The sequence below is a fragment of the Mobula birostris genome, chromosome 25, assembly GCF_030028105.1.
Source record: "Mobula birostris isolate sMobBir1 chromosome 25, sMobBir1.hap1, whole genome shotgun sequence".
NCBI classification, from domain to species: Eukaryota; Metazoa; Chordata; class Chondrichthyes; order Myliobatiformes; family Myliobatidae; genus Mobula; species Mobula birostris.
The window spans coordinates 3,262,226-3,287,283 of record NC_092394.1 but is presented as its reverse complement, the minus strand read 5'-3'; the positions used below and the strand labels follow the sequence as shown (position 1 = coordinate 3,287,283).

At 45.0% G+C, this 25,058-nt stretch overlaps 1 protein-coding gene and 1 long non-coding RNA gene across 4 annotated transcripts in view; one reads left to right on the top strand and one right to left on the bottom strand.

Moving 5' to 3' along the window:
* LOC140187471 (uncharacterized) overlaps positions 1 to 3,324 on the bottom strand; it is a 33,611-nt gene extending 30,287 nt beyond the window's left edge. Inside the window, exons 1-2 of the long non-coding RNA XR_011883102.1 lie at positions 3,096 to 3,324; positions 1,583 to 1,861 (exon numbers count right to left, since the gene is read on the bottom strand). This is a non-coding gene — a long non-coding RNA (uncharacterized lncRNA). The remainder of the gene's footprint in view (positions 1 to 1,582; positions 1,862 to 3,095) is intronic.
* crk (v-crk avian sarcoma virus CT10 oncogene homolog) overlaps positions 3,320 to 25,058 on the top strand; it is an 88,833-nt gene continuing 67,094 nt past the window's right edge. For 2 of the 3 annotated variants that reach the window (XR_011883098.1, XM_072242786.1), the window contains exon 1: positions 3,323 to 4,428. Coding sequence is in view for 2 of the 3 variants with exons in the window: in XM_072242786.1 (XP_072098887.1) it covers positions 3,664 to 4,428 (765 nt within the window). In the remaining variant the exon portion in view is untranslated. Of the gene's footprint in view, positions 4,429 to 25,058 lie in introns of all 3 variants that reach the window. The other variant, XM_072242787.1, reaches the window with a different exon arrangement.

Sequence of the window (25,058 nt, the reverse complement as noted above, 5' to 3'; positions counted from 1 at the left end):
AGGGCGCTCTGTAACGTCAGGGCGCTCTGTAACGTCAGGGCGCTCTCTAACGTCAGGGCACTCTCTAACGTCAGGGCACTCTAACGTCAGGACACTCTCTAATGTCAGTACACTGTAAGGTCAGGACACTCTCTAGGTCAGGACACTCTAACGTCAGGACACTCTCTAACGTCAGGGCGCTCTCTACGTCAGGGCACTCTCTAACGTCAGGACACTCTCTAACGTCAGGGCACTCTCTAGGTCAGGACACTCTAACGTCAGGACACTCTCTACGTCAGGGCACTCTCTAACGTCAGGACACTCTCTAACGTCAGGACACTCTCTAACGTCAGGGCACTCTCTAACGTCAGGGCACTCTGTAACGTCAGGGCACTCTCTAGGTCAGGACACTCTAACGTCAGGGCACTCTCTAGGTCAGGACGCTCTGTAACGTCAGGACACTCTAACGTCAGGACACTCTCTACGTCAGGGCACTCTCTAACGTCAGGGCACTCTCTACGTCAGGACACTCTCTACGTCAGGACACTCTAACGTCAGGACACTCTAACGTCAGGACACTCTAACGTCAGGGCACTCTAACGTCAGGGCACTCTAACGTCAGGGCACTCTAACGTCAGGGCACTCTAACGTCAGGGCACTATAACGTCAGGGCACTATAACGTCAGGGCACTATAACGTCAGGGCACTCTCTAGGTCAGGACACTCTAACGTCAGGACACTCTAACGTCAGGACACTCTGTAACGTCAGGGCACTCTCTAGGTCAGGGCGCTCTCTACGTCAGGGCACCCTCTACGTCAGGGCACTCTCTAACGTCAGGGCACTCTCTAACGTCAGGGCACTCTCTAGGTCAGGACACTCTAACGTCAGGGCACTCTCTAGGTCAGGACGCTCTGTAACGTCAGGACACTCTAACGTCAGGACACTCTCTACGTCAGGGCACTCTCTAACGTCAGGGCACTCTCTACGTCAGGACACTCTAACGTCAGGACACTCTAACGTCAGGACACTCTAACGTCAGGGCACTCTAACGTCAGGGCACTCTCTAGGTCAGGACACTCTAACGTCAGGACACTCTAACGTCAGGACACTCTGTAACGTCAGGGCACTCTCTAGGTCAGGGCGCTCTCTACGTCAGGGCACCCTCTACGTTAGGGCACCCTCTACGTCAGGGCACCCTCTAACGTCAGGGCACTCTCTAACGTCAGGGCACTCTCTAACGTCAGGGCACTCTCTAACGTCAGGACACTCTGTAACGTGAGGGCGCTCTCTAGGTCAGGGCGCTCTCTAGGTCAGGGCGCTCTCTAGGTCAGGGCACTCTCTAGGTCAGGGCACTCTCTAGGTCAGGGCACTCTCGAACGTCAGGGCACTCTAACGTCAGGGCACTCTCTACGTCAGGGCACTCTCTAGGTCAGGGCACTCTCTACGTCAGGGCGCTCTCTACGTCAGGGCGCTCTCTACGTCAGGGCGCTCTCTACGTCAGGGCACTCTCTCTGTCAGGACACTCTCTAGGTCAGAACGCTCTCTCTGATGTCAGCGGAGAATTGTCCCAGTCTGCTCTGGGGGAGATGGAGGGAGTTTTACCGAGACACACAGTACATCCTCTGCCGAGCCTTTCACAGCCACTCTTTCCGGCTGTCATCCCCAATGACAGGCAGCTTATCTGGCTGTTCATGTCCTGTGCGACTCAGATAATCTGTTATCGAGTTGTTCCGGAAGTCCAGTGGTTTGACATCCAGTTCTGTGGCTGCCACTTCCCAAGAAATGCTCCGAGTCCCGGCTTTCCGGAAGCTCAGCAGGTTTGCCCGGAGAAAAACTGAAGTGGAAGTGTTTTGGATCAGCAACCGGAATCACGTCTAAAGTCTGTCAGAATAACAGGATCAAATTAATAATGAAACGTTATTAATAATGACAATTGATAACAATTAATTGTGAAAAATAATAAAATCAGAATCAATTTTATTATCACATGTGAAATGTGGTGAAATTTGCTGTTTCCCAGAAGCAGTACTGTGCAATACATAAAATATACTGGGCCAGTCTTTCACGTTGTCCCCGGGTGTAGCCCATCCTCAAAGATCCTTCCTCTCGCAAGGATGACCTTTTGTTGGTGTTCCTGTACCTCTGGGTTTTGATGGGATGAAGTTGCTAGCCCCACACCCAACCCCTTCCTTTCACAGCCGGGATTGGGACCGTCCCTGACAGAGTTAAATTATGATGAAAATTACACACACACACACACACACACACAGATATATAAAGGTAGCGCAAAAACAGAGCGTGATGACGGTCTTTACTGATGGATGCTGTCTGCTTGAAGCAACTCTTTTAGAAGTCCTTGAGAATAGGGAGGAGAGGCCTGTGCCCATGATGGAGCTGGTGAGGCCTGTGCCCACGATGGAGCTGGTGGGGCCTGTGCCCATGATGGAGCTGCTGCATGAGTAACGTATTGCTCCTCATATGGTTCTGCCATGTCTGGTGTGTCACGGAGACAGCTAGGATGCAATATCCATGGTCGACCTACACCAATGGAGAGGGTCACGTGTAGAGGGATCGTGACGTAGCTTCATATTGATGCATCAGAGGGTCTATTTCAATGCTCTTCCATGACAATAGTTACTTCTTTCACCTGGGATTCTCTCTGACTTTATATTTCCCTCCATATTGTGTCTACAAAAAGTGGTGGGTACAGCCTAGCCCATCAGAGGCAAAGACCTTCCCAACAGTTAGTCCTTTTACATGGATCCCTGCCACAAGAAAGCAGCTTCCACCATCAAGGACCGCACCATCCAGGCCGTGCTGCCTGCTCGCTGCTGCCGTCAGGCAGGAGGTACGGGAGCTTTCGGTCCCGCACCACCAGTTATTACCCAACAATCATTCTCCTGAACTTCACTCACCCCAACTCTGAACTGATTCTACAGCCTACAGCCTCACTTTTCAACTCTCCGCTCCTCAGTTTATCAGTAACATTTATTTTCTTATTTGCACTCTTCTGCATCTCAGCCTTTAGATAAAGTTTAAAAATAACTGATGCATTTACCTACTTACCTGCAAGAAAATGAATCGCAATGAGCTGTATATGGCGGCAAATACTTACTTTGATGGCATATTTATTTTGACTTTGACCTGCTGAATTCTTTCAGCATTTTCCAATGTGATTGGACGCATTTCCATCCCCTGTAATGAAAACTTTGAAACTTTCCCGGCAACGCCTCCCTTCCAGCGTGCCGACAACGCAATGACGCCGCCTGACCTTTCCAACATGGCGGACGGCACCTCCCGGTCCGAACTTCCGGCGGATGAGGTCAGAACTTCCTGCCGTTTCTCTTCCCTCCCCCACTTCGATCGCCGCCATTTTAGTTTGGCGTCGGGCTGAACGGGTCGGCGCGGCGCGGGAGGGGGCGGCGGCTGCCCGGCGGCCAGACGGTGATTATCGGTGAAGAGGCCGCACGCCCCAGAAGCTGCGGGGCTTCGACTTCCCCACTCAGACACTGAACAGCATACTTGGTGTGTCTCCACGACGGGCGCCGAGCGGCTTCTATGAGGTAAATCCACGGCGGCAGGCTTCTCGGATTGCGCTGAGCAGCCGAGCCCCGGGGCCTGCGGCCTAGTCGGCGGGCTGGTGGTGGTGGCGGCCGGCGCCGCCGGGACCGCCGCCGAGGAGGATGGCGTCTAACTTCGACGCGCAGGACTGGGCGAGCTGGTACTTCGGCAGCATGAGGCGGGAGGAGGCGGTGTCGCTGCTGCAAGGCCAGAGGCACGGCACTTTCCTAGTGAGGGACAGCCACACCATCCCCGGCGACTACGTGCTGAGCGTGAGCGAGAACTCCCGGGTCTCCCACTACATCATCAACAGCCGCCCGCAGGCCGGCTCGGGCCCCGGCCCCGGCCCGGCCCGCTTCCGCATCGGCGACCAGGACTTCGAGCACTTGCCCGGCCTGCTCGAGTTCTACAAGATCCACTACCTGGACACCACCACCCTGCAGGAGCCGGTGGCCAGGCCCCCGCACCTCGGGCCCGGGCCCGGCCAGGGCGGCCCGAGGCAGCACGCCGATGCCGAGTTCGTCCGCGCCCTCTTCGACTTCCCGGGCAACGACGAGGAGGACCTGCCGTTCCGTAAGGGCGACCTGCTGCGGGTCCTCGACAAGCCCGAGGAGCAGTGGTGGAACGCGCAGAGCGGCGACGGCCGCTGCGGCATGATCCCCGTGCCGTACGTGGAGCGCTGCCGGCCCAGCTCGGTGCTGGGCCCGGCCGGCAGCCCGGACAGCTCGCAGGCTGGCACCCCGACGCAGCAGCAGCCCGAGTTCGGGCCCTACGCCCAGCCGAGCGTCAGCACCCCGCTGCCCAACCTGCAGAACGGGCCGGTGTACGCCCGCGCCTTCCAGAAGCGGGTGCCCAATGCGTACGACAAGACAGCGCTGGCCCTGGAGGTAGGTGCACTTCTCCAGCTCGGCTGCCCCAGCACCGCACTCCTGTAGAACCGATAAAGAACCTTGCAGTCCTTGTCCGCAGTGTTGTCAAACTTTTAATCTACTGCAAGACCTCCCACATGCCTCCGTTTTTCTATCTTCTATGTGCCTATCTAAGCGTCTCTTCAACATCCCTTGTTACAGCCTTAGTCAGACCCCACTTGGAGTACTGTGTTCAGTTCTGGTCACCTCACTACAGGAAGGATGTGGATACTATAGAGTGGGTGCAGAGGAGATTTACAAGGATGTTCCCTGGATTGGAGGGTCTTTTCTCCTTGGAGTGATGGAAAATGAGACGGGACCTGATAGAGGTGTATAAGATGATGAGGGGCATTGATCCTGTGGATGGTCAGAGGCTTGGCCGTTTCCCAGGGCTGAAATGGCTAATGAGTTGGATGATCAGCCATGATCATAATAAATGGTGGTGCAGACTCAAAGGGCCAAATGGCCTACTCCTGCACCTATTTTCTATGTTTCTATGTGGTGGGGGGCATAGTTTTAAGGTGCTTGGAAATCGGTACCGAGGGGATGTCGGGTAAGTTTTTCACACCGAGTGGTGGGTGTGTGGAATGTACTGCCTGCAAAGGTGATAGAGGTGGATACAGTAGGGTCTCTTAAGAGACTTTGGGTAGGTACATGGAGCTTAAAAAATAGAGGGAAACTCTAGGCAGTTTCTAGAGTAGGTTACAAGGTCAGCACAGCATTGTGGGCTGAAGGACCTGTAATGTGCTGTAGATTTTCAGTGTTCTATCCCTAATGTATCTGCCTCTCCCACTGCCCTGGCAGGCCATTCCACACACACTATAAAATACCTACCTCTGATATCACCTACACTATCCTCCAGTCACCTTAAAATTATGCCCCATTTTCACTCTGGCGAGAAGTCTCTGTCTGTCTACTCTGTATACCTCTCATCATCTTGTACACCTCAGTCAAGTCACCTCTTGTCCTTCTCTCCAAAGAGGAAAACCTTAGTTTGCTCAGCCTATTTCCCCCATGAAGCATGCTGTCTAATCCGGGCAGCATCCTGGTAAATCTCCTCTCTATAGCGTATTAAAACGGCCAGAATCGAACACAAAATACTGGAGGGACTCGGTAGGTCAGGCAGCATGTATGGAGGGGAATAAATAGTTGACATTTCAGGACTTCTGGCTGGAAACGTTGACTGCTTATTCCCCTCTTGAGATGCTGACTTCCTCTAGCATTTCTTGTGTTGCTGTATTTCCAGCATCTGCAGAATTTATCAAAGCTGTCCAAACTTTATTGAATAAATAAAGTAATGGAATTTATTGAATAAATGGAGTAATCACAAGCTCAGATTTAGAACATAGAATAGTACAGCACAGTACAGGCCCTTCGGCCCACTATGTTGTGTCAACCCTTAAACCCTGCCTCCCATATAAACCCCCACCTTAAATTCCTCCATTATACTTGTCTAGTAGTCTCTTAAACTTCACTAGTGTATTTGCCTCCACCACTGACTCAGGCAGTGCATTCCACGCACCAACCACTCTCTGAGTAAAGAAACCTTCCTCTAATATCCCCCTTGAATTTCCCACCAGTTACCTTAAAGCCATGTCCTCTTGTATTGAGCAGTGGTGCCCTGGGGAAGAGGCGCTGGCTATCCACTCTATCTATTCCTCTTATTATATTGTACACCTCTATCATGTCTCCTCTCATCCTCCTTCTCTCCAGAGTGTAAAGCCCTAGCTCCCTTAATCTCTGATCATAATGCATACTTTCTAAACCAGGCAGCATCCTGGTAAATCTCCTCTGTACCCTTTCCAATGCTTCCACATCCTTCCTATAGTGAGGCGACCAGAACTGGACACAGTACTCCAAGTGTGGCCTAACCAGAGTTTTATAGAGCTGCATCATTACCTCGCAACTCTTAAACTCTATCCCTCGACTTATGAAAGCTGACACCCCATAAGCTTTCTTAACCCTATCTACTTGTGAGGCAACTTTCAGGGATCTGTGGACGTGTACCCCGAGATCCCTCTGCTCCTCCACACTACCAAGTATCCTGCCATTTACTTTGTACTAGTTCTAGTGTAGTTATTATAGACCTGGAAGGTTTTGAATGTTTAGTCTTTTAAAATGTGGAAGCTCTTGCAGCATAAATTTATTTCATTAAAACATTTGACAGGTCAGTGATGCTTAAGTATAAAAGTTAAATAAGACAACTTTTTCTATGCATAAGTGGTTTTGGAAGTCCATTCATCAAGTAGTGGTGGAATTGTTTGAATATTTTTAAAAAGCAGCAATGAATTCTTAATAAACAAAGTAGAGGAAGGATACAGGTTCCAATCAAGTTAACTGTCAGTTTATTGAACAGCTGAGCAGCCTTTTGTGTAGTCACTTCACACTTCATTTGTGTAAATTGAATAGCTTTACCAAGGAGCCCATGTGTATTCTATGTGATAAACTCGAGAAATTCCGCTGATGCTGCAAATCCAAAACAACACGCAAAATGCTGGAGGACCTCAGAAGGTCAAGCAGTGTCAATGGAAATGAATAATCAGTCAACATTTTGGTCCAAGGCCCTCCTTCAGGACTAGATCTTGGCCCAAAACATGGACGTGCCAATGGATGTTACCTGACGTGCTGAGTTGTGTATTCTATGAAAAGACTAGAGTAGAGATATGGGAATTGCTGTGTTAATGATCAGTCATAATTAAGCCAAGGTGTTCAAGATGAGGTGTTTTAGAGCCTGTGCAGAATTGAATGTATTTGGTAAATTAGCAAATATTGCAATGAATTGACTGAAAGAAGTTTCCTCTTTACAGCACCTTAATGCCATAAAGTTTTTCATAAATATTCCTGAGCCTGCAACTCTTGGGACAGCCAATTTGCACAATGCAAGATCCTTGAACGGCAAAATGCCAAATATCTGGGTTTTTGAGAGAAATATTACCCAGAGGAATCTGGGGAGAGCTGCTCTGCTATGTAATACTCAAGCATGTCCTTTTATAAAGTAAATTTCAAGTCGAGGTTATTGTCATTACATTTCCAAAAAGCACATAGGTTCAGCTCTCTGGAGCAGGACTTGAATTTATAACTGTTCCTCATGTGTGGCCATGAGGTTCTTGGTGCCATTCTGAATGTTCCTTTTTTCGCTGTGTGCATTCTTGGATGTGGGATTCCCAGGAGATTGGGAATATTGCATTTTTCATCCTGAATCTTTTCCCATCTGTTCGGTAACCACTTTCTGTCACAAAGCTTCAGATAGTCTATTTCGGAATCGTAACATGGCCTGCTTATCAGAGCTGACAGAATTACAACCGCAGTGCCGGGGATGTTGATCTGGGAAAGGGCGCTCATATTCCTTTGCTTGTCATTCTGTGGATTTGCAGAGATGGTGCTGGCAGTATCTTCTCATTACATTGCTCATAAAAACTGGAGTTGTGGTTGGAAAAGCACCCTTTTTCGAGCATTTGTTTTGTTTTTATGTTCGTGGTTTGACCAGTCAACCCTTCAAGTCTCCCATGGCGTTCAGTGAAATCATGAATAACTGAATCTTGTCTTCATTTTTCTGCTGTCTCCCATAGCCTTGACCTTGTTCTGTCGTGTCCATTCTCTGCCTTAGTTAAGTTCATTGCCCCTGGTTTTATACAATAAAATGGGGCAATTGTACATTATAGGAATAGGCCCTTCTGTGTTGACAACAGTGGTAATACAAACAAATTCCATGGTCTGTCTCCCTGTTCTCTGCTCATTTAAATGTAACTTTTGTCAGGAGTTCCTTGCACAAGCCATTCCTGTGTTTTCAAAACAAAATTTGCACAATTTTGTCCTTGGCCACCATTCTAAATATAAGATATGACATAGAATGGTACAGGCCCTTCAGCCCACAGTGGTGTGCCAACCTCCAGAAACCTATCATGATCTATCTTGCACTTCCCTCCTACACAGTCCATAACCCTCCACTTGTACCCATGTGCCAATCTAAGGGTCCCTGAATTGACCCTATTGTATCAACATCTACCACCACCCTCAGCAGTGTGTTCCAGGCACCTACCACTGTACAAAAACAAACTGCCTCTGGCACCTCCCCACTATCCTCCACTCACCTTTAAATGGATGTGCTCTGATTTTGGCCGTTGCAACCCTTGGAAAAAGGTAATGGCTATCTTCACTAAATCCGCCCCTCATAATCTTGCACACCTCTATTACTCCAAAGAGAAAAGCCTGAGCTTACTCAACACATTCTCAAACACGTGCTCTGTAACTCTGACAGCATTGTGTTAAATCTCTTTTGCAGCCTCTTAAAACTTCCACATCCTTCCTATAATGAGGTGTCCAGAACTGAACATGCGATTCCGAGTATGGTCTAAGCAGGGCTTTATGGAGTAGGTAACATTCTCTCGTGGCTGCTGAACTCAGTCCCCTGAGTAATGAAGGCCAACATATCATGTACCGCCTTAACCCCCCCATCAACTTGTGTAGCAAGTTTGACAGATCTTAACGTCCATGTGCTCCAGCATATCAGCCGGCTATACACTGAGCTCATTTACCAGCGTAGAACAGCCAAGGTATTCATTTCGGACCTTCTGTACCACCAATTCCAGGATGTTTTGTCTTATCCCTCAGCAACCTATCCTCACTTCTAGTCATCCTCTAGTTCGTCATGTACACGTAGAATGCCTTTGAGTTTTCCTTAATCCTGCTCATTTTACCTTGTGTCATTCTCTAGATCTCCTCAGTCTCAAGCTCTGTCCAGACTATCTTGTAACTCAAGATCCCTGTTTGATTTTTTTTTTGCTTTCAAGTCCTACTTCCTCTTGATTAAATGTTCCTTCTCTTGTCAACCGTGTTTCCTTTGCACCATCATCCTTTCTTCATCTCAACACTGCGTAAAGGGTGCATCTTCCGTACTTAGGCCCCTCATGATTTTAACAGGTAACCATCAGCCCACAACTTCCTGCAAGACTTCGCTGTGATATTGTTCAGGTTTGGTAATGTATTGAGATGGATGTGGGAGAACCTTAGTAAAAGTCAGGATGTGTTGGTGATTTCCAAAATGGCAAAACAGTTACAAGTGGCATGATGCTGAGATAGAATATTCCAGAAATTCGTGACTCTCTAATAAAATCCCTCAAATCTGAAACTGATTTTGCAGAAACTCTGACTCCTCATTCAAGATATTCACATGGGGAAGATCCTTTTGGCATCCATTCTGTCAACTTTACAGAATTTTGCATAATTCAATAAAAAATTATGCTCCAATGTGAATATGCTTGCTCAATCCTCTGTTACGCATCAACCCCCCCGTCCCAGGGGTCAACTGACGTGCTCAGGACTTAGCTGTTGTGATGTCAATACCCTGTAAACTTGCATAAAACTCCTCTGATTTTAATCACATTTCTTGCTAGGCTAATACTGAATCCCTCTGTGCCACAACATTTTGTACTTTTGCAGTATTTAAATGCTGGTTCGGATAGACTGGAAAGCCCGAGAATTGGGACCAGAGGTGACGGTCAGGCTGATATTTGCTCACTCTCCCACAATGTTTATTCTTCTCCCCATGGTGCTGAGGCTGTGAACTGCTCTGACGGCTGTTGTCTCTCCAAGTTTTGAGCCATTTTTGCCCCACTAATATGAACTGTGAATGAGGCTAGAGTCTGCCTACTTCTGCTCCAGGGAGCGGATCGAAAGACAATCTGGTTTGGAATGCCGTCGTTTGCTTCTGTCCGTTTGCATGATGCGTATGTGTTTTTTCTCTTTCTCTGCGCGGTGGTTAAGGTCTTCTTTAAAATTGGATTCTATTGATAAAGTTTAAGGGAATGGGGGGATTCTCAAGATCCCTGTAAACAATAGATTCAGTACTGACTATGTCTGTGACTGCAGTGTGTTTGAATAATGTCTCACAGCTGCTTTCTTTGGAGCAAGATGATTAAAGTTCACCCAAATCCACATCAGATGACTGTTTGCTTTTCACACCTTTTGATTTTCACAAAAAGCAGTACCTGATGCAAATTAGAACATTCTTTTCTTAATTAAAGCACAAATCTGACGGATGTTCTTATCTTTGTCATTAAGTTGTGGCTCCAGCAAACCAGGTATGACATTCTTTTCTTTAAGGTGGCTGGAGTATCTCACAGACTGATAGCACTTTTGTATCAATAGTCCATTGACTTGGCCGGAATGGTTATCAAACTGACTGTTCGTTTGTATCGGTGGCCTTATAACTTCTCACAATTCTGACATCGGGCAGTGAACTTGTAGAACCGCCGGGGAGATGAGGAAGGGTCTCTCCCTGATGTCGGGTCCGAGTTCACTCGCCGGCTGAGCTCGAAGAAATAAACGGGTGAAAAGATAAGTGACGATCTTTTTGTGCTGTCGTTATTTGATCCAGCAAAGTTACGTTCACACTATGGCTTTCTTGCTTTGTGGTTGCCCGTAAGCAAGCAAATCTCAAGGTGTATAATTTTATACATTGATAATAAATGTACTTTGAATCTTTAAATTCATTCTCCTTTCCAAAGTAGAGTGCAACGGTAGCATAATGGTTAGCACAATGCTATTACCGCTTGTGATGTCAGAGTTCAATTCTGATGTCTACAAGAAGTTTGTACGTCCTTCTCATGAGCACGTGGATTTCCTCCCCTAGTCCAAAGGCATGCCACATTAGGAGGTTAATTGGTTATTGTAAATTGTCCTGTGATTAGGTAAGCGAGGGTTGAATCTGTGGTTGCTGGACAGTGTGGCTTATTGGGCCGAAGGGCTATGAGAGCCTGCTCTGCTCTGCATCACTAAATAAACGAAGTGGATAACCTGATATTTGCACAATACTTCAACTGCCAACTTGTTGCCCATCAGCATCTCTTTTGCAGTATAGCGTGTTGTGAGGAGGACACAAACTCACTCTGTTTTGTATCATCAGCAAATCTGATGGGACCCTCCCAGTCCTTTCATCCAAATCACTGTTGTACTGTACATGATAAACTGGCTTCGGCATTTCTGCATACCACATACCAGTAATGACTCTTTGCCATTTGGAAAATGGCTTATTATATCATAACTGTTTTAGATAGCTGCAACCCTGGCCATGTCATGTGCCATCTTCAAACCCCATACAGGGTTTGGACCTGAAATACTGACAATACTTGTGCCCCTGAGATAGAAACATAGAAAATCTACAGCACAATAGAGGCCCTTCGGCCCACGATGCCGTGCCGAACATGTATGTACTTTAGAAATTACCTATGGTTACACATGGCCCTCTATTCCATGTACCTATCCAGGAGTCTCTTGAAAGACCCTATCATATCTGCCTCCACCACGTTCGCCGGCAGCCCATTCCACACACTCACCATCCTCTGCGTGTAGTTTTAAAAAAAACACACAAACTTATTCTGACATCTCCTCTGTACCTATTTCCAAGCACCTTAAAACTGCCCCTTCATGTTAGCCATTTCAGCCATGGTTTTAAAAAAAAAGAACCTCTGACTATCGATGATGAGAGGCATTGATCTTGTACAGCTCCATCAGGTGACCTGTCATCCTCTGTCGCTTCGAGGAGAAAAGGCCAAGTTCACTCGAACTATTCTCATAAGGGATGCTTCCCAATCCAGGCAACATCCTTGTAAATCTCCTCTGCACCCTTTCTATGGTTTCTACATCCTTCCTGTAGTGAGGCGACCAGAACTGAGCACATGACTCCAAGTGGGGTCTGACCAAGGTCCTATATAGCTGTAACATTACCTCTCAGCTCTTAAACTCAATCCCACAGTTGACGAATGCACCATATGCCTTATTAACCAGAGTCAACCTGCTCAGCAGCTTTGAGTGTCCTGTGGACTCAGACTCCAAGATCCCTCTGATCCTCCACACTGCCAAGAGTCTCACCATTAATACTACATTCTGCCTTCATATTTGACCTACCAGAATGAATCACCTCAACTTATCTGGGTTGAACTCCATCTGCCACTTAGCCCAGTTTTGCATCCTATCAACGTCCCGCTGTAACCTCTGACAGCCCTCCACACTATCCAAACACCCCCAGCCTTTGTGTCATCAGCAAATTTACTAACCCATCCTTCCACTTCCTCATCCAGGTCATTTATAAAAATCACAAAAGGAGATCCCTGAGGCACACCATTGGTCACTGACCTCTGTGCTGAATATGACCCATCTACAGCCACTCTTTGCCTTCTGTGGGCATATCAATTCTGGATCCACGAAGCAAGGCCCCCTTGGATCCCATGCCTCCTTATTTTCTCAATAAGCTTTGTGTGGGGTACCTTATTAAACGCCTTGCTGAAACCATATACACTACATCTACTGCTCTACCTTCATCATTGTGTTTAGTCACATCCTCAAAAAATTCAATCAGGCTTGTAAAGCACAACCTGCCTTTGACAAAGCCATGCTGACTATTCCTAATCATATCATGCCTCTCCAAATGTTCATAAATCCTGCCTTTCAGGATCTTCTCCATCAACTTACCAACCTCTGAAGTAATACTCACTGATCTATAATTTCCTGAGCTATCTCTACTCCCTTTCTTGAATAAAGGAACAACGTCTGCAACCCACCAATCCTCTGGAACCTCTCCTGTCCCTATTGATGATGCAAAGATCATCGCCAGAGGCTCAGCAATCTCCTCCCTCGCCTCCCACAGTAGCCTGGGGTACATCTCATCTGGTCCCGGTAACTTATCCAACATGATGCTTTCCAAAAGCTCCAGCACAGCCTGTTAATGTCTGTATGCACAAGCTTTTCAGTCTGCTGTGAGTCATCCCTACAATCGCCAAAGTCCTTTTCCATAGTGAATACTAAAGCAAAGTATTCATTAAGTACCTCTGCCATTTCCTCTGGTTCCATACACACTTTTCCACTGTCACTTGATTAGTCCTATTCTCTTATGTCTTATCCTCTTGCTCTTCACATACTTGTAGAATGCCTTGGGGATTTCCTTAATCCTGCTTGCCAAGGCCTTCTCATTGTCCCTTCTGGCTCTTCTAATTTCATTCTTAAGCTCCTTCCTGCTAGCCTTATAATTTTCTATATCTCTATCATTACCTAGTTTTTTAAAACCTTTTGGAAGCTTTTTTCTTGACCAGATTTTCAACAGCCTTTGTACACCATGGTTCCTGTACCCTGCCATCCTTTCCCTTTCTCTTTGGAATGTACCTATGCAGAACTCCACACAAATATCCCTTGAACATTTATCCACATTTCTGCTGTCCATTTCCCTGAGAACATCTGTTCAAATTTATGCTTCCAGGATATTTCCCCTTACTCCAATTAAACGCTTTCCTAACTTGTCTGTTCCTATCCCTCTCCAATGCTATGGTAAAGGAGATAGAATTGTGATCACTATCTCCAAAATGCTGTTCCACAGGTTCATTTCCCGATACCAGATCAAGTACTTCCTCTCCCCTTGTAGGCTTATCTACATATCGATAGGAAACTTTCCTGAACACACCTAAGAAAACTCCACCCCATCTAAACCCCTTGCTCTAGGAAGATGCCAATCAATATTTGGGAAATTAAAATCTTCCATCATGATGGCCCTGTTATTATTGCACCTTACCAGAATCTGTCTTCCCTATCTGCTCCTCAGTGTCCCTGTTACTATTGAGAGGTCTATATATAAAAAAAAACACCCAGTAGAGTGGTTGCTGGACTGGTTGCATTCCTCTGGATTGTTGGCTCAGGTTACAACAGCTGCAGTCTCTTGTGGCTCCTGTACACCTTTGTCTTGTGAAATAAGATGTATGTGGGACCTTGAATCCATCTACTCCTGTTACATCCTCAGAGCTCAAGTAAATTTGTCAAACATGATTTTCATTTCTTAAAAACATGTTGACTCTGCTTGCTATTAGGTGTCCAAGCTTCAGGAGCATAGTTGTATGGATAGGGCCCTTTGATCTAAGAAGTCCATGCTGACCACAGTGCCCACCCAGTTAGTCCCAATTTCCTGCATTCAGTGCATATCCCTCTAAGCCTCTCCTCAAGATCTACTTATCCATGTGCTTAAATGTTACTATTGAACCTGCCTCAACCAGTTTTGGCAGCTCATTCCTTGTACTCTCCACCCTCTGTGTGGGAAAAATTTGCACCAAGTTCCTCTTTCCCCTCTCAGCTAGGTCTATGCCTCATAGTCTAGGCCTCCTCTACCCTGGGGGAAAGACTCTTAACTACCCAGCATATCTCTGTGTCTCACAACTTTACCCATTTCTGTAGGTCATTCCTCATTCTTGTATGTATGATAAAGACCCAGGCTGACCTTTTCTAATATTGGGTCCTGTAGTCCTGGCAAAATCTTTGTTAATCTTTTCTGCAATGTAAGCAGTTTAAGCTAATCTTTCCTGTAACAGGGTTACCAAAACCACACAATACTCACAAGCAATTTGTACAGCTTGCAACATGATGTCCACACTTGTATATTCAATACTCTGACTCACAGGCAGTGTGCTAAATCCCCTTATCATCCTGTCTACCTGTAACATCACTTTCAACAAACTGTTGACTTCTACTGCTACTCCCTCTGTTCCACGAAATACTCTAGTGCCCTACCATTGTCCTATGCTTGTTTGACTTTCCAAAATGCATCTCCTCATGTTTATTTGTATCAAAATTTATTTCCCACTCAGCCCATCCTAATTTGTGTTGTCCACTAACTTACTGATCAAACCTTGAGTATTAACACCTAAACACAGACTAGCCCACTTCCTGCCAATAGCACGTGTGTTGTCAGTGAATTTGTAGATGGTGTTTGAGCTGTGCCTAGCCACACAGTCGAGAGAGTGGAGCAGTGAGCTAATCATACATCCTTGATTTGTGCTTGTGTTCATTGTCAGGAATATGTTTAAGTTGGGATATTCTGTAACCGGGCACCAGTGTAGGTTTGGAAGATTGTTGAATTTGATTTGGTACATGGCAGCAGTTTGGTGAGCTCAAACTTTATAGACAAGGAAAGCCAGCATAACATCCAGAGGTAGTGAGGCATGAATGAAGATTTCAGCTGGAAATGGTGAAGGATGGCATCTGCAAGTAAAATTGTGTTCATATGCATGTGTTGTGGAGGTTGACACAATTTTAGATACTGTTGCTCATTGGTAGCACCTAGGTGAAAATGGGAGAAGGTCAAGAAGAGTGATGTCCTGGGATAGTTTCCAGAGAATGTGGATTGCTGATCCGAAGGTGAGGGTTTCCCATTCAAATATTTGGCAATTTAATTTTAAATTACTAAATCTGGAGGAAAAAAAATTAGCCCAATAATGAGATTATCAGGTTTTTGTTTTAACCCCATTTCACCAATGTCCCTTTGAGTATTCTTGCCCAGTCTGGCTAATGTGACTTCAGACCCACGGTGATGTAATTGACTCTGAAATGACTCCATTCTGAAACAGTTGGGTATGGAAATGAGTGCAGGCTTTGCCAACCGCATTCACATGTGAAGTATCTTTCGGATAACCAGGGGTGGTTTGGATTCGTATACAGAAGCGATTCTGCAAGTGTGAAAGTCTTGAGAAATAGACACAAAATGCTCGAGGTTAAGCAGCATCTGTGGAGAGAAATAAGTTTTCGACATTTTGGGCTCAGACCATTGATCACTCCCAATGAAGGCTGTTGGCTCAAAACATTGACTGTTCATTCTCCTTCATGGATGCTGCCTGACCTGCTGAGTTCCTCCAGCATTTTGTGTGTAGTTTAAATTCAGGATGGCAACCATTGCAGTTCATTCTCTGTGAATGGCAAGATTTGAAATCTTTCCCTCTGGGTTGGCAAGGCTATAAAAAGTTGGAACAGGAGTGAGCCGTTCAGACCCTTGTGCCTGGTCCACTGTTCAGTAGGATCTGATTCTGCCAAGTGAAGGAACGTATTTTCATCATTAAACCTGTAAATCATCTTGAGGATCTTGTATGTTTCAATAACATTGCCTTTTATTCTAAGCTGTGTGTAGAGTCACAGCTCTACACGAAGGTGGTACAGGAGCCTCAGGACCCACACCACCTGGTTCATGAACAGTTTGGGGGGGTTTTGAACCAGAGGGGATGGCTTCACTCAACTTGACTCGCTCCATCACTGAGCTGTTCCCACAACCAATGGACTCACTTGTGAGAGAGATACTGCTTGTTATTGATAATTGGAGCACAGAGCAGTCACCCTCCACTGAACACTGGCTGCTCCGTAGAGATCGTTAAGACCACCAAATTTCTTGGTGTTCACCCTGGCGGAGAATCTCACCTGGTCCCTTAACACCAGCTCCATAGCCAAGAAAGCCCAACAGCGTCTCTACTTTCTGTGAAGGCTGAGGAAAGTCCATCTCCCACCCCCATCCTCAACACATTCTACAGAGAATGTATCCTGAGGGGCTGCATTACTGCCTGGTTCGGAAATTGCCCCACCTCGGATGGCAAGAGCCTGCAGCGGATAGTGGGGTCAGCTGAGATCATCGGGGTCTCTCTTCCCGCCATTACAGACACTTACACCACACGCTGCATCGGCAAAGCTAACAGCATTGTGAAGGACCCCACACACCCCTCATGCAAACTCTTCCCCCTCCTGCTATCTGGCAAAAGGTACTAAAGCATTCATGCTCTCACGACCAGACCGTGTAACAGTTTCTTCCCCCAAGCCATCAGATTCCTCAATATCCAGAGCCTGGACTGACACCAACCTACACACACACACACAACTGAAGACCACTCCACTCCCTTTGCAATTTTTGCTCATTTCTTTCTCAATTCCTGCTAAAACATTGTTTATATTTACATTTATATTATTATATTGTAATTTGTCCTTTACTGTGCCTGTTGTCTTGTTTATTAATTATTGTACTGTCTTGCACTGTTTTGTGCACTTTATGTAGTCCCCTGTAGGCCTGAAGTCCAGTGTAGTTTTGTGTTGTTTCATGTAGCACCATGGTCCTGGAGGAACGTTTCGTTTTTACTGTGTACTGTACCCGCAATAAAAGCGACTTATTTTGTTTCTTCGTATTTACTGTGAATGCCTGCAAGAAAATTAATCTCGGTGTTGTATATGGTGACGTGCGTACTTTGAACTTTGATCATCTTGATTAACACTTCCTTGAAGAGCTCCATATCTGAATTCCTAATCTGCTCCAGTGAAATAAACTTCCCTTCATCAGGACAGAAATGTAAAGCTAGATGTGATTTGATTTGTCAGCATAGTTGTGTAAGACTTCCTGCCTTCTATGCTCTCAAATCTGTTGAAAAAAGAACCACTCATCTATTAGATTTCCCTATTAAATGTACCAGAGTTTCATGCACAAAGATTGCCAACATCTGCATTTCAGCTTTCTGTGGGTTTTCTTCAAAATCTTGTGTTCTTTCAATATGAACAACTTTCCTATTTTCCAATCTTTTACTGCTCACTTAAGCTTTCAGTAACTTTGTATACAGTATACTCTTTGTACTTTATACAAAGAGGATACAGCATCTTTGTATCCTCTTTACAACTCACCATCCTATCTGTTTTGTGTTGTCCACAAATTTGGCCTGTAGGTTTCATGGAGAACTTGAAGGAAGATTGTCTGGTTAATTGCGTCCAAGTCTGGAGATGTGTTAAGGAAGATCAGGAATATATCAACTTTGTCATAATAGCTTGTGCTATTACTGGGTTGGAGATGTTTTTGTATAGGGCAAGAGTCTGGCCATTTCCCTTGTATCCCTCCCTCTATAAAGCCATGTCATGGCAGGTATGAGTGAGACAGAGAAACAGAACAAATGGAATGGAATGCTTGTAGGAAGCAGACCAGGAGTTGTTGCAGAATCCCACAATCCATGTAATGTTATCTTTGCAGAATGTCCTTGCCATTAAAGTACTAATTGTACTCATTTAGTTCTGTTAGGCAGGCTACATGATTCATGTGTCCTGAAACTAGCACTCTATTCCAAGACAGACAGGAAAAAAATTTGAAGATATACTGAAAGTTAATTTGCAAAATACAGCATCTCTTCTGGCACATGAATCTGTCTATGACCACTTAAGGTAGAGAGGGAACATTGAGGAAGATATTGAAGACCTAGTATAAATACTAGAACATACGCTCCATCTCTCAAGCCACCTTCATTCCTGAGGTTCTGCTCAAGTTGGTTGAGCAAGAAGGCAAAATTGCAGAATTTTCTATGAATGCAGACCTCCACTAATTCTTGTAAGAAATTAAATCAAATCTCAGCATGATTCCATGTTCTTCAGATTCAGTCAGAAAGAAATCAGTCAAGATGATTTAAATTTCATTTTCTGTACAGTATAAAGGAGAACAGTGTTTGTTACTCTAGATCCAATGCAGCACAAAAAGAATGCAATAATAAAAAACAAATATAGATACATTGTATGTCCATGAAACAATGCTAGGTGCTTGACAGGAAATGGTGATGGAGATAGTGAGTGGAGGCGTTGATCAACTCTACTGCCTGGGGAAAGTAACTGAGTCTGGTGGTCCTAATGTGGGTGCTATGTAGCCTCCTTCCTAATGGGAGTGGGACAAACAGTCCAGGAGTGGGGTGTGTCGGATCCTTTAGGATTTGACTGGCCCTTTTCTGGCACCTTTCTGTATATGTCTTGGATGACAGGTAGGCTGGTGAGCATTGGGCAGTTTTGCCTTCCTCTCTGCTGCAGTTCAGTTTCTGTATTAAGCAGTGATGCAGCTTCTCAGGATGCTCTCTACTACACATCTATAGAATGTGAGTATGAATGTCCAAAGTTCAGCTCTAGCCTCTTCAGAAAATAGAGATGTTGGTGAAGTTTCTTGACTGTGTTGGATGTGTTCTGGGACCATGAGAGTTTGTGTGTGATGTGCACTTCCAGGAGTTTGAAGCTGTGCCACCAAGGTGAGTGGTGCAAGTTCTCCTGAAGACAGTAACCATCTCGTTTGTCTATTTGACATTAAGGAAGAGGTTACTTGCCTGGCACCAGGCCTTGAGCTCTTCCACCTCCTCTCTTTCGGCCATCTCATTGTCGCTGGTGAAGAGCCCCACCACTGTTGTGCTGTCAGCAAACTTGATGTGTATGCTTGGGTGTTTTTTTGTGCAGTCATGTGTGAGCAGTGTATACAGCAATGGGCTCAGCACATAGCTGTGTGGGACAGCCATGTTGAGGATGATGGGAGAGGAAGGAGTGGTTGTGCGTGCTGACTGTCTGGGCAGCCCAACACCTAGTTGCACAGTGGTACATTTAGACCCAGGCGAAGGACTTTGTTCATCAACGTATGTGGGACAATAGTGTTAAATGCTGAACTGAAATCCAGAAATGGCACTCTGACAGAAGTGACTCAAATTCTACAACAGTATTTCAGAAAACTTGCCAATTTCATTTCTGTGTACGCTGATCAGAGTTTATTTTACACTGGCACCACTAACACAATAGTTTTGTCATCTCAGTGAAAGGGAGAGTTTTCTTTATATAGAGACTGTAACAGACCCTTCTGGCTCACTGCTGCCCAAATATGATCAATTAACTTACCAACTCGTATGCTCTTGGAATGTGAGAGGAAACCGGAGCATCTGGAGGAAGTTCACATGAGAAGGTACAAACTCCTTACAGACAGCGATGGAAATTGAACCCTGAGCGCTGCCACTGTAAAGCATTGCGCTAACTGCCACATGACCATGCTGCCTTTAAATTAATACTGAAACTTGTCTACTGAAGAGTAATTGATAATTGGTATATTGTCACATTACTGATGTTTGCTGTAAAACTTAGTTTTGCTTACCATCCATACAGCTCATTTCACACTAGTAAATAGTGATCTAAATTAATTACAAATATGAAACATGAAATAATTGCATAAATATTCACCCCCCCCCCCCCTTAATATGACACACCAAATCATCACTGGTGCAGCCAATTGGTATTAGAAATCACAGTTAAATGGAGACCTTCTGTGTGTAGTCAAGATGTTTCAATTGATTGCAGTAAAAATACACCTGTATCTGGAAGATCCAACTGCTGGTGAGCCAGTATCCTGGCAAAAATCACACCATGGAGACAAAAGAACACTCCAAGCAACTCCAGAATAAGGTTGTTGAAAAGCAGAAGTTAGATGGATACAAGAAAATGTCCAAGTCACTGAATTTGGAGTACAGTTAAGTCAATTATCAAGAATACGGCACAGCGGTAAATCTGCCTAGAGTAGGCAGTCCTCAATACTTAGTTACCATGCAAGAAGGGGACTAGTGAGGGAGGCCATCAAGAGACCTATGACATCTCTGGAGGAGTTACAGGCTTCAGTGGCTGAGGTGGGAGAGACTGCGCATACAACTGTTGCCTGAGTGCTTCATCAGTCACAGCTTTATGGGAGAGTGGCAAAAAGAAAACCACTGTTTTTAAAAAAAAAACACACAACTCATGAAATCTTGGCTAGAGTTTGCTAGAGGGCATGTGGGAGACTCTGAAGTCAGAAGAAGGTTCTATGGTCTGAAACCAAAATTGAGCTTTTTGGCCATCAGACTAAACGCTGTTTGGTATAAGCCAAGCACTGCACATCATCAAAAACACACCACTCCTACCGTGAAGCATGGTGGTGGCTGCATCATGTTATGGGGGATGTTTCACTGCAGGTAGGCCCTGGAAAACTTGTAGAGTAAAATGAATGCAGCAAAATACAGGGAAATCTTGGGAGGAAAACCTGATGCAGTCTGCAGGAGAACTGCAACTTGGGAGAAGATTTGATTTCCAGCAAGACAATGACCCTAAGCATAAAGCCACTGTGATTCAATGTTGTAAAACAATAAAACATGAAAACTTCAAAGGGAGGGGGAATACTTATTGGCTTTGAGAACTCACTTGGACGATTCGTGAGCTGTGTAATTTAGGGAAATAAGTGGTCTTTGGCTCCCATGAAAATATGGGTTGTTAAGTGCAAGAAAGGATTTTAAAAATAGCAGAGCAAGTGTGGGTAAATGAGATTTGTATACTGGGTACTTTGATCAGTGTGAACACAGTGAGCTGAATGGTCTGTTTCTGTTGTGTGTGATTGACCTCTAGATGAGTAATCTGACCCCTCTCATTGTCCACTCTGTATGAGTAAAGTTTGAAGTTTTTATTTACTTGATGAAAAGCACCATCCCAAAGAACTCCTTTTCCCCCACTGATCTAACTCGATGCTGGCATTAAATCGCAGCCTTGTAGAATTTGCATTTTGGTTTCAGACCACTATGAGTGGCTTTCAAATTAGTATTGTATGAAGTGTTGTAACCCTGCATCACAACTGATTTCCTCTAGCAGTTCTTTTTGTCTATGGATGAGCTAGTCAGTTATTGAAGTGGAAATTAAATTAAACAGTTGATGCCAAAAAACATGGTAGTTCTGTGAAAGGAAGGCTTTTTGTCAGTTTTTAAAGATGAACATCCTTGCTCCTAAGGTTGTGGCCTCAAACATTTTGTGAACTGTGTCCAAGCAAGTGGTTAACAGTCTTATTAAAAGACCCAGCCATGGGATTTGCAATTGAAAGTTGCCCAATTCTGCAATTTGCAACAGAGACTTGCTTCAACTTCCTGCATGTATGATTAAGAACAAGCATGAATAGTGCAGGCAAGGTTCATGCCAGCCAACATTCTTGTAGGATCTACATGTTGTTACGTACCCCGTAACTGGGTTGCCAAACCAGCAGAAATGGATCACTCAGTTAGAGTCTGGATTACTAGAACTAAGAAAGTTTTATTAAAGAAACAAGCAACACAGTACTCTAATCAAAAGGATAATAAATGCAACAGTTCAGCAATGATAAACACACGTGCACAGAATTAGGATAACAGGATCAATCAAGCTCTGTCGTTGTCTAGGGGTAAATGACCAGTTTCAAAGTGACGCAAAGTTCAGTTCAATTTAGTTCAGTTCAGTTTGCAGTAATCACTGCTGTGGAAGATGGACAGTAGGGGGAAGGAGAGAGGGAGCAAAACGAATGAATAGTCAAACGACTTCCACACAGACCTTCGCAGTCAGCTTTCGGGCGAGCCCTTTGTGATGTCATCTGAGGTCACCGACCGTGACCCCTCCATTTCCAGATACGATCGTTTCTCTGCGGTGAACCTGGCACCCAGGCAAGGGTGGACACACACCAGGTTCCCGCCGATCGTACCTTTCCACTCTGTGCGTCTATGGCTTGTTCCGCGACCAGCCGTCCAAAACTTCCCACCGACTTGTGGGAGACGCACCGCTTCCAGGGTCTCGTTACCTCGGGGTGTCGTATGTGTCTGCCTTAGCGAACCTGTCCCTTTTTATCCCCCTGCTGGGGTATCGCCTGTCCATCACTTCAAACAGTTCAGGGTTCAAAGGGGGAGCCGATCTTGACAGCTCTCCTTCCGTTAAACTCTCCCGTCCCTTTATTAACATCTCCAAATGCTGCTCCATTGTTTTCCTTATCTCTCTTTCTCCTGAAGACAGGTGGCAGACCAACTGCTGGTCCCACTGGTGCCAGCACAGGACAGCTAACATCTTAATCTATGTGTATTCTCGTCACAATGTGCATTCTCTAAAATAATGGCAGTTTCATTTTGAAGTTTATAGAATTGTTGCAGAGATGTTTCACATTGACTTGCTGTTGTGATAATTTGCTCAAGCATAGACAATGAAAGTTGACATGTTTGTTTAACTGACTTTCCAAATGTTTTTCCAGATGCTAAAGATCACTCCTATAATGAACCAAAAGTTAGATAGCAACTTGAGTGGTGCTGAATTTAACATGTGAACCTACTGAATCATTGCTTCAGGGGAAAATTACAGAGCAGTTAGATTGTATGCATCTGATGTTTCTGTTCTTCTCATCGCATCCAACAGCAAATGCCCTTCAATTCCACACCTCTTAATTCTTGTAATGTTTGAGTCTGTAATTGGAGCTTACAGATGCTTCATACATGACTCGAACAGTATTTAAATGTCTTGGTAAGAACTGTGTACTTAATAGTTCACAGAATTAATCAATTCATTTAACTTCTGAATGGTTGGTTGTTTTGCTGAAGCAGTCATTTATTTAATTTTTAAAAAGCTAGTTGAGGAAGTGTGGAGCAAGCAAATATTGCAAAATTACGAATAAATTCCCTGGGCTTCCAGCTGGGTATAGGTATCGATAATAATTGTTTTAATGACAAATTCTGCCATCGTCATCAGTTATGATGCTTGAGGGCAGCAGGTGTGTCTGATTGGGTTACTTGGAGAAGTGGGCAGTAAGAGAACGTTGCGTTTACAATGGCCATAAGATTGACTTCGGCACAAAACTACTGCGCTGTGCAAATGGCTTTTGGGACCAGCTGGTAAAGAATTGAAATATTCTAGAGGAAAATAATTTTAACAAGGATGAAGGTCTCCGCTCTAAGTAAGAACTTGATTGTAAGTAAGGTGGGGGAGTGGAAGCCTAATTGGTTGAGGACTAACCAATCAGGAGGGACAGACTACATGGGTATAATAAATACCACTGGACTAGACATACCCAGGCATCATCCCTGATGAAGATGGAGTTTGTTACTGAAACATTAGTTATAGTTGATACCTGTACCCGGCTGGAAGCCAGAGAAGTTTATTTGTCATATACACTGGGAAAGCACTAGATCCTATTTTTACTTGCAAAAATATTTTGGAAGCCAAGGGTAGTAACAGATTGTTTCACTTCTCATTTTCAGTGAGATTTGTAACAACCTTGTTTATAATTTCAACATGGATAAACCAGACATCCTCAATGTTGAAGTCTGTTTTCTTTGAGACAGAAAAATGGACCCAAAGATTTATTTCTAGACACAAGAGTAGGTAGGGGATTGCAGGATATGCCATGTGCAGATGTAAGACACAAGTTGAAAATGACACCATGGTTGGCACAGGCATCATGGTAGAGGGCCTATTCCTGTGATGTCCTGTTCTAGGTTTGATGGAATTAGAGGTACAGGTGTTTCTTAAAAAAAAATGTAATCATCAAGCCATAGAAAAATACACCACAGAAACAGACCATTTGGCCCAACTAGTCCTAGCCAAACCATTAAAACTGCCTACTCCCATTGACCTGCACTGGGGCCAAAGCCCTCCAGACACCTACTCTCCATGTACCTACCCAAACTTCTCTTAAACATTGAAACCAAGCTCACATGCACCACTTGCACTGGCAGCTCATTCCACACTCTCGTGACAGTCTAAGTGAAGAAGTTTCCCCTCATGTTCCTCTTGAACTTTTCACCTTTCACCCTTAACCCATGACCTCTAGTTGTAGTGCCACCCGGCCTCAGTGGGGGGAAGGCCTGCTTGCATTTACCCTATCTATACCCATCATAATTTTGTATACCTCTATCAGATCTCCCCTCAGTCTTCTACTTTCCAAGGAATAAAGTCCTAATCTATTCAGTCTTTCCTTGTAATGTAGGTCCTCCTGTTCCGGTAACATCCTTGCATTCTGGTATTGTTTTACCTTTTACTACCTGAAGAAAGCTTTTCACTGTACCTTGATACATGTGACCATAAATCAATTTGCCAATTTTGTTATGGGGAGGGACAACACAGAAACAGGCCCTTCAACCCAAATCTGCGTTAACTATCCTCCTATCCAAACCATCTTCCCCCTGCCCCCAAATCCCACAAGATCCTCCTCCAGATTCTACCACTGATCTTTGCAGGAGGGGCAATTGAGAGTG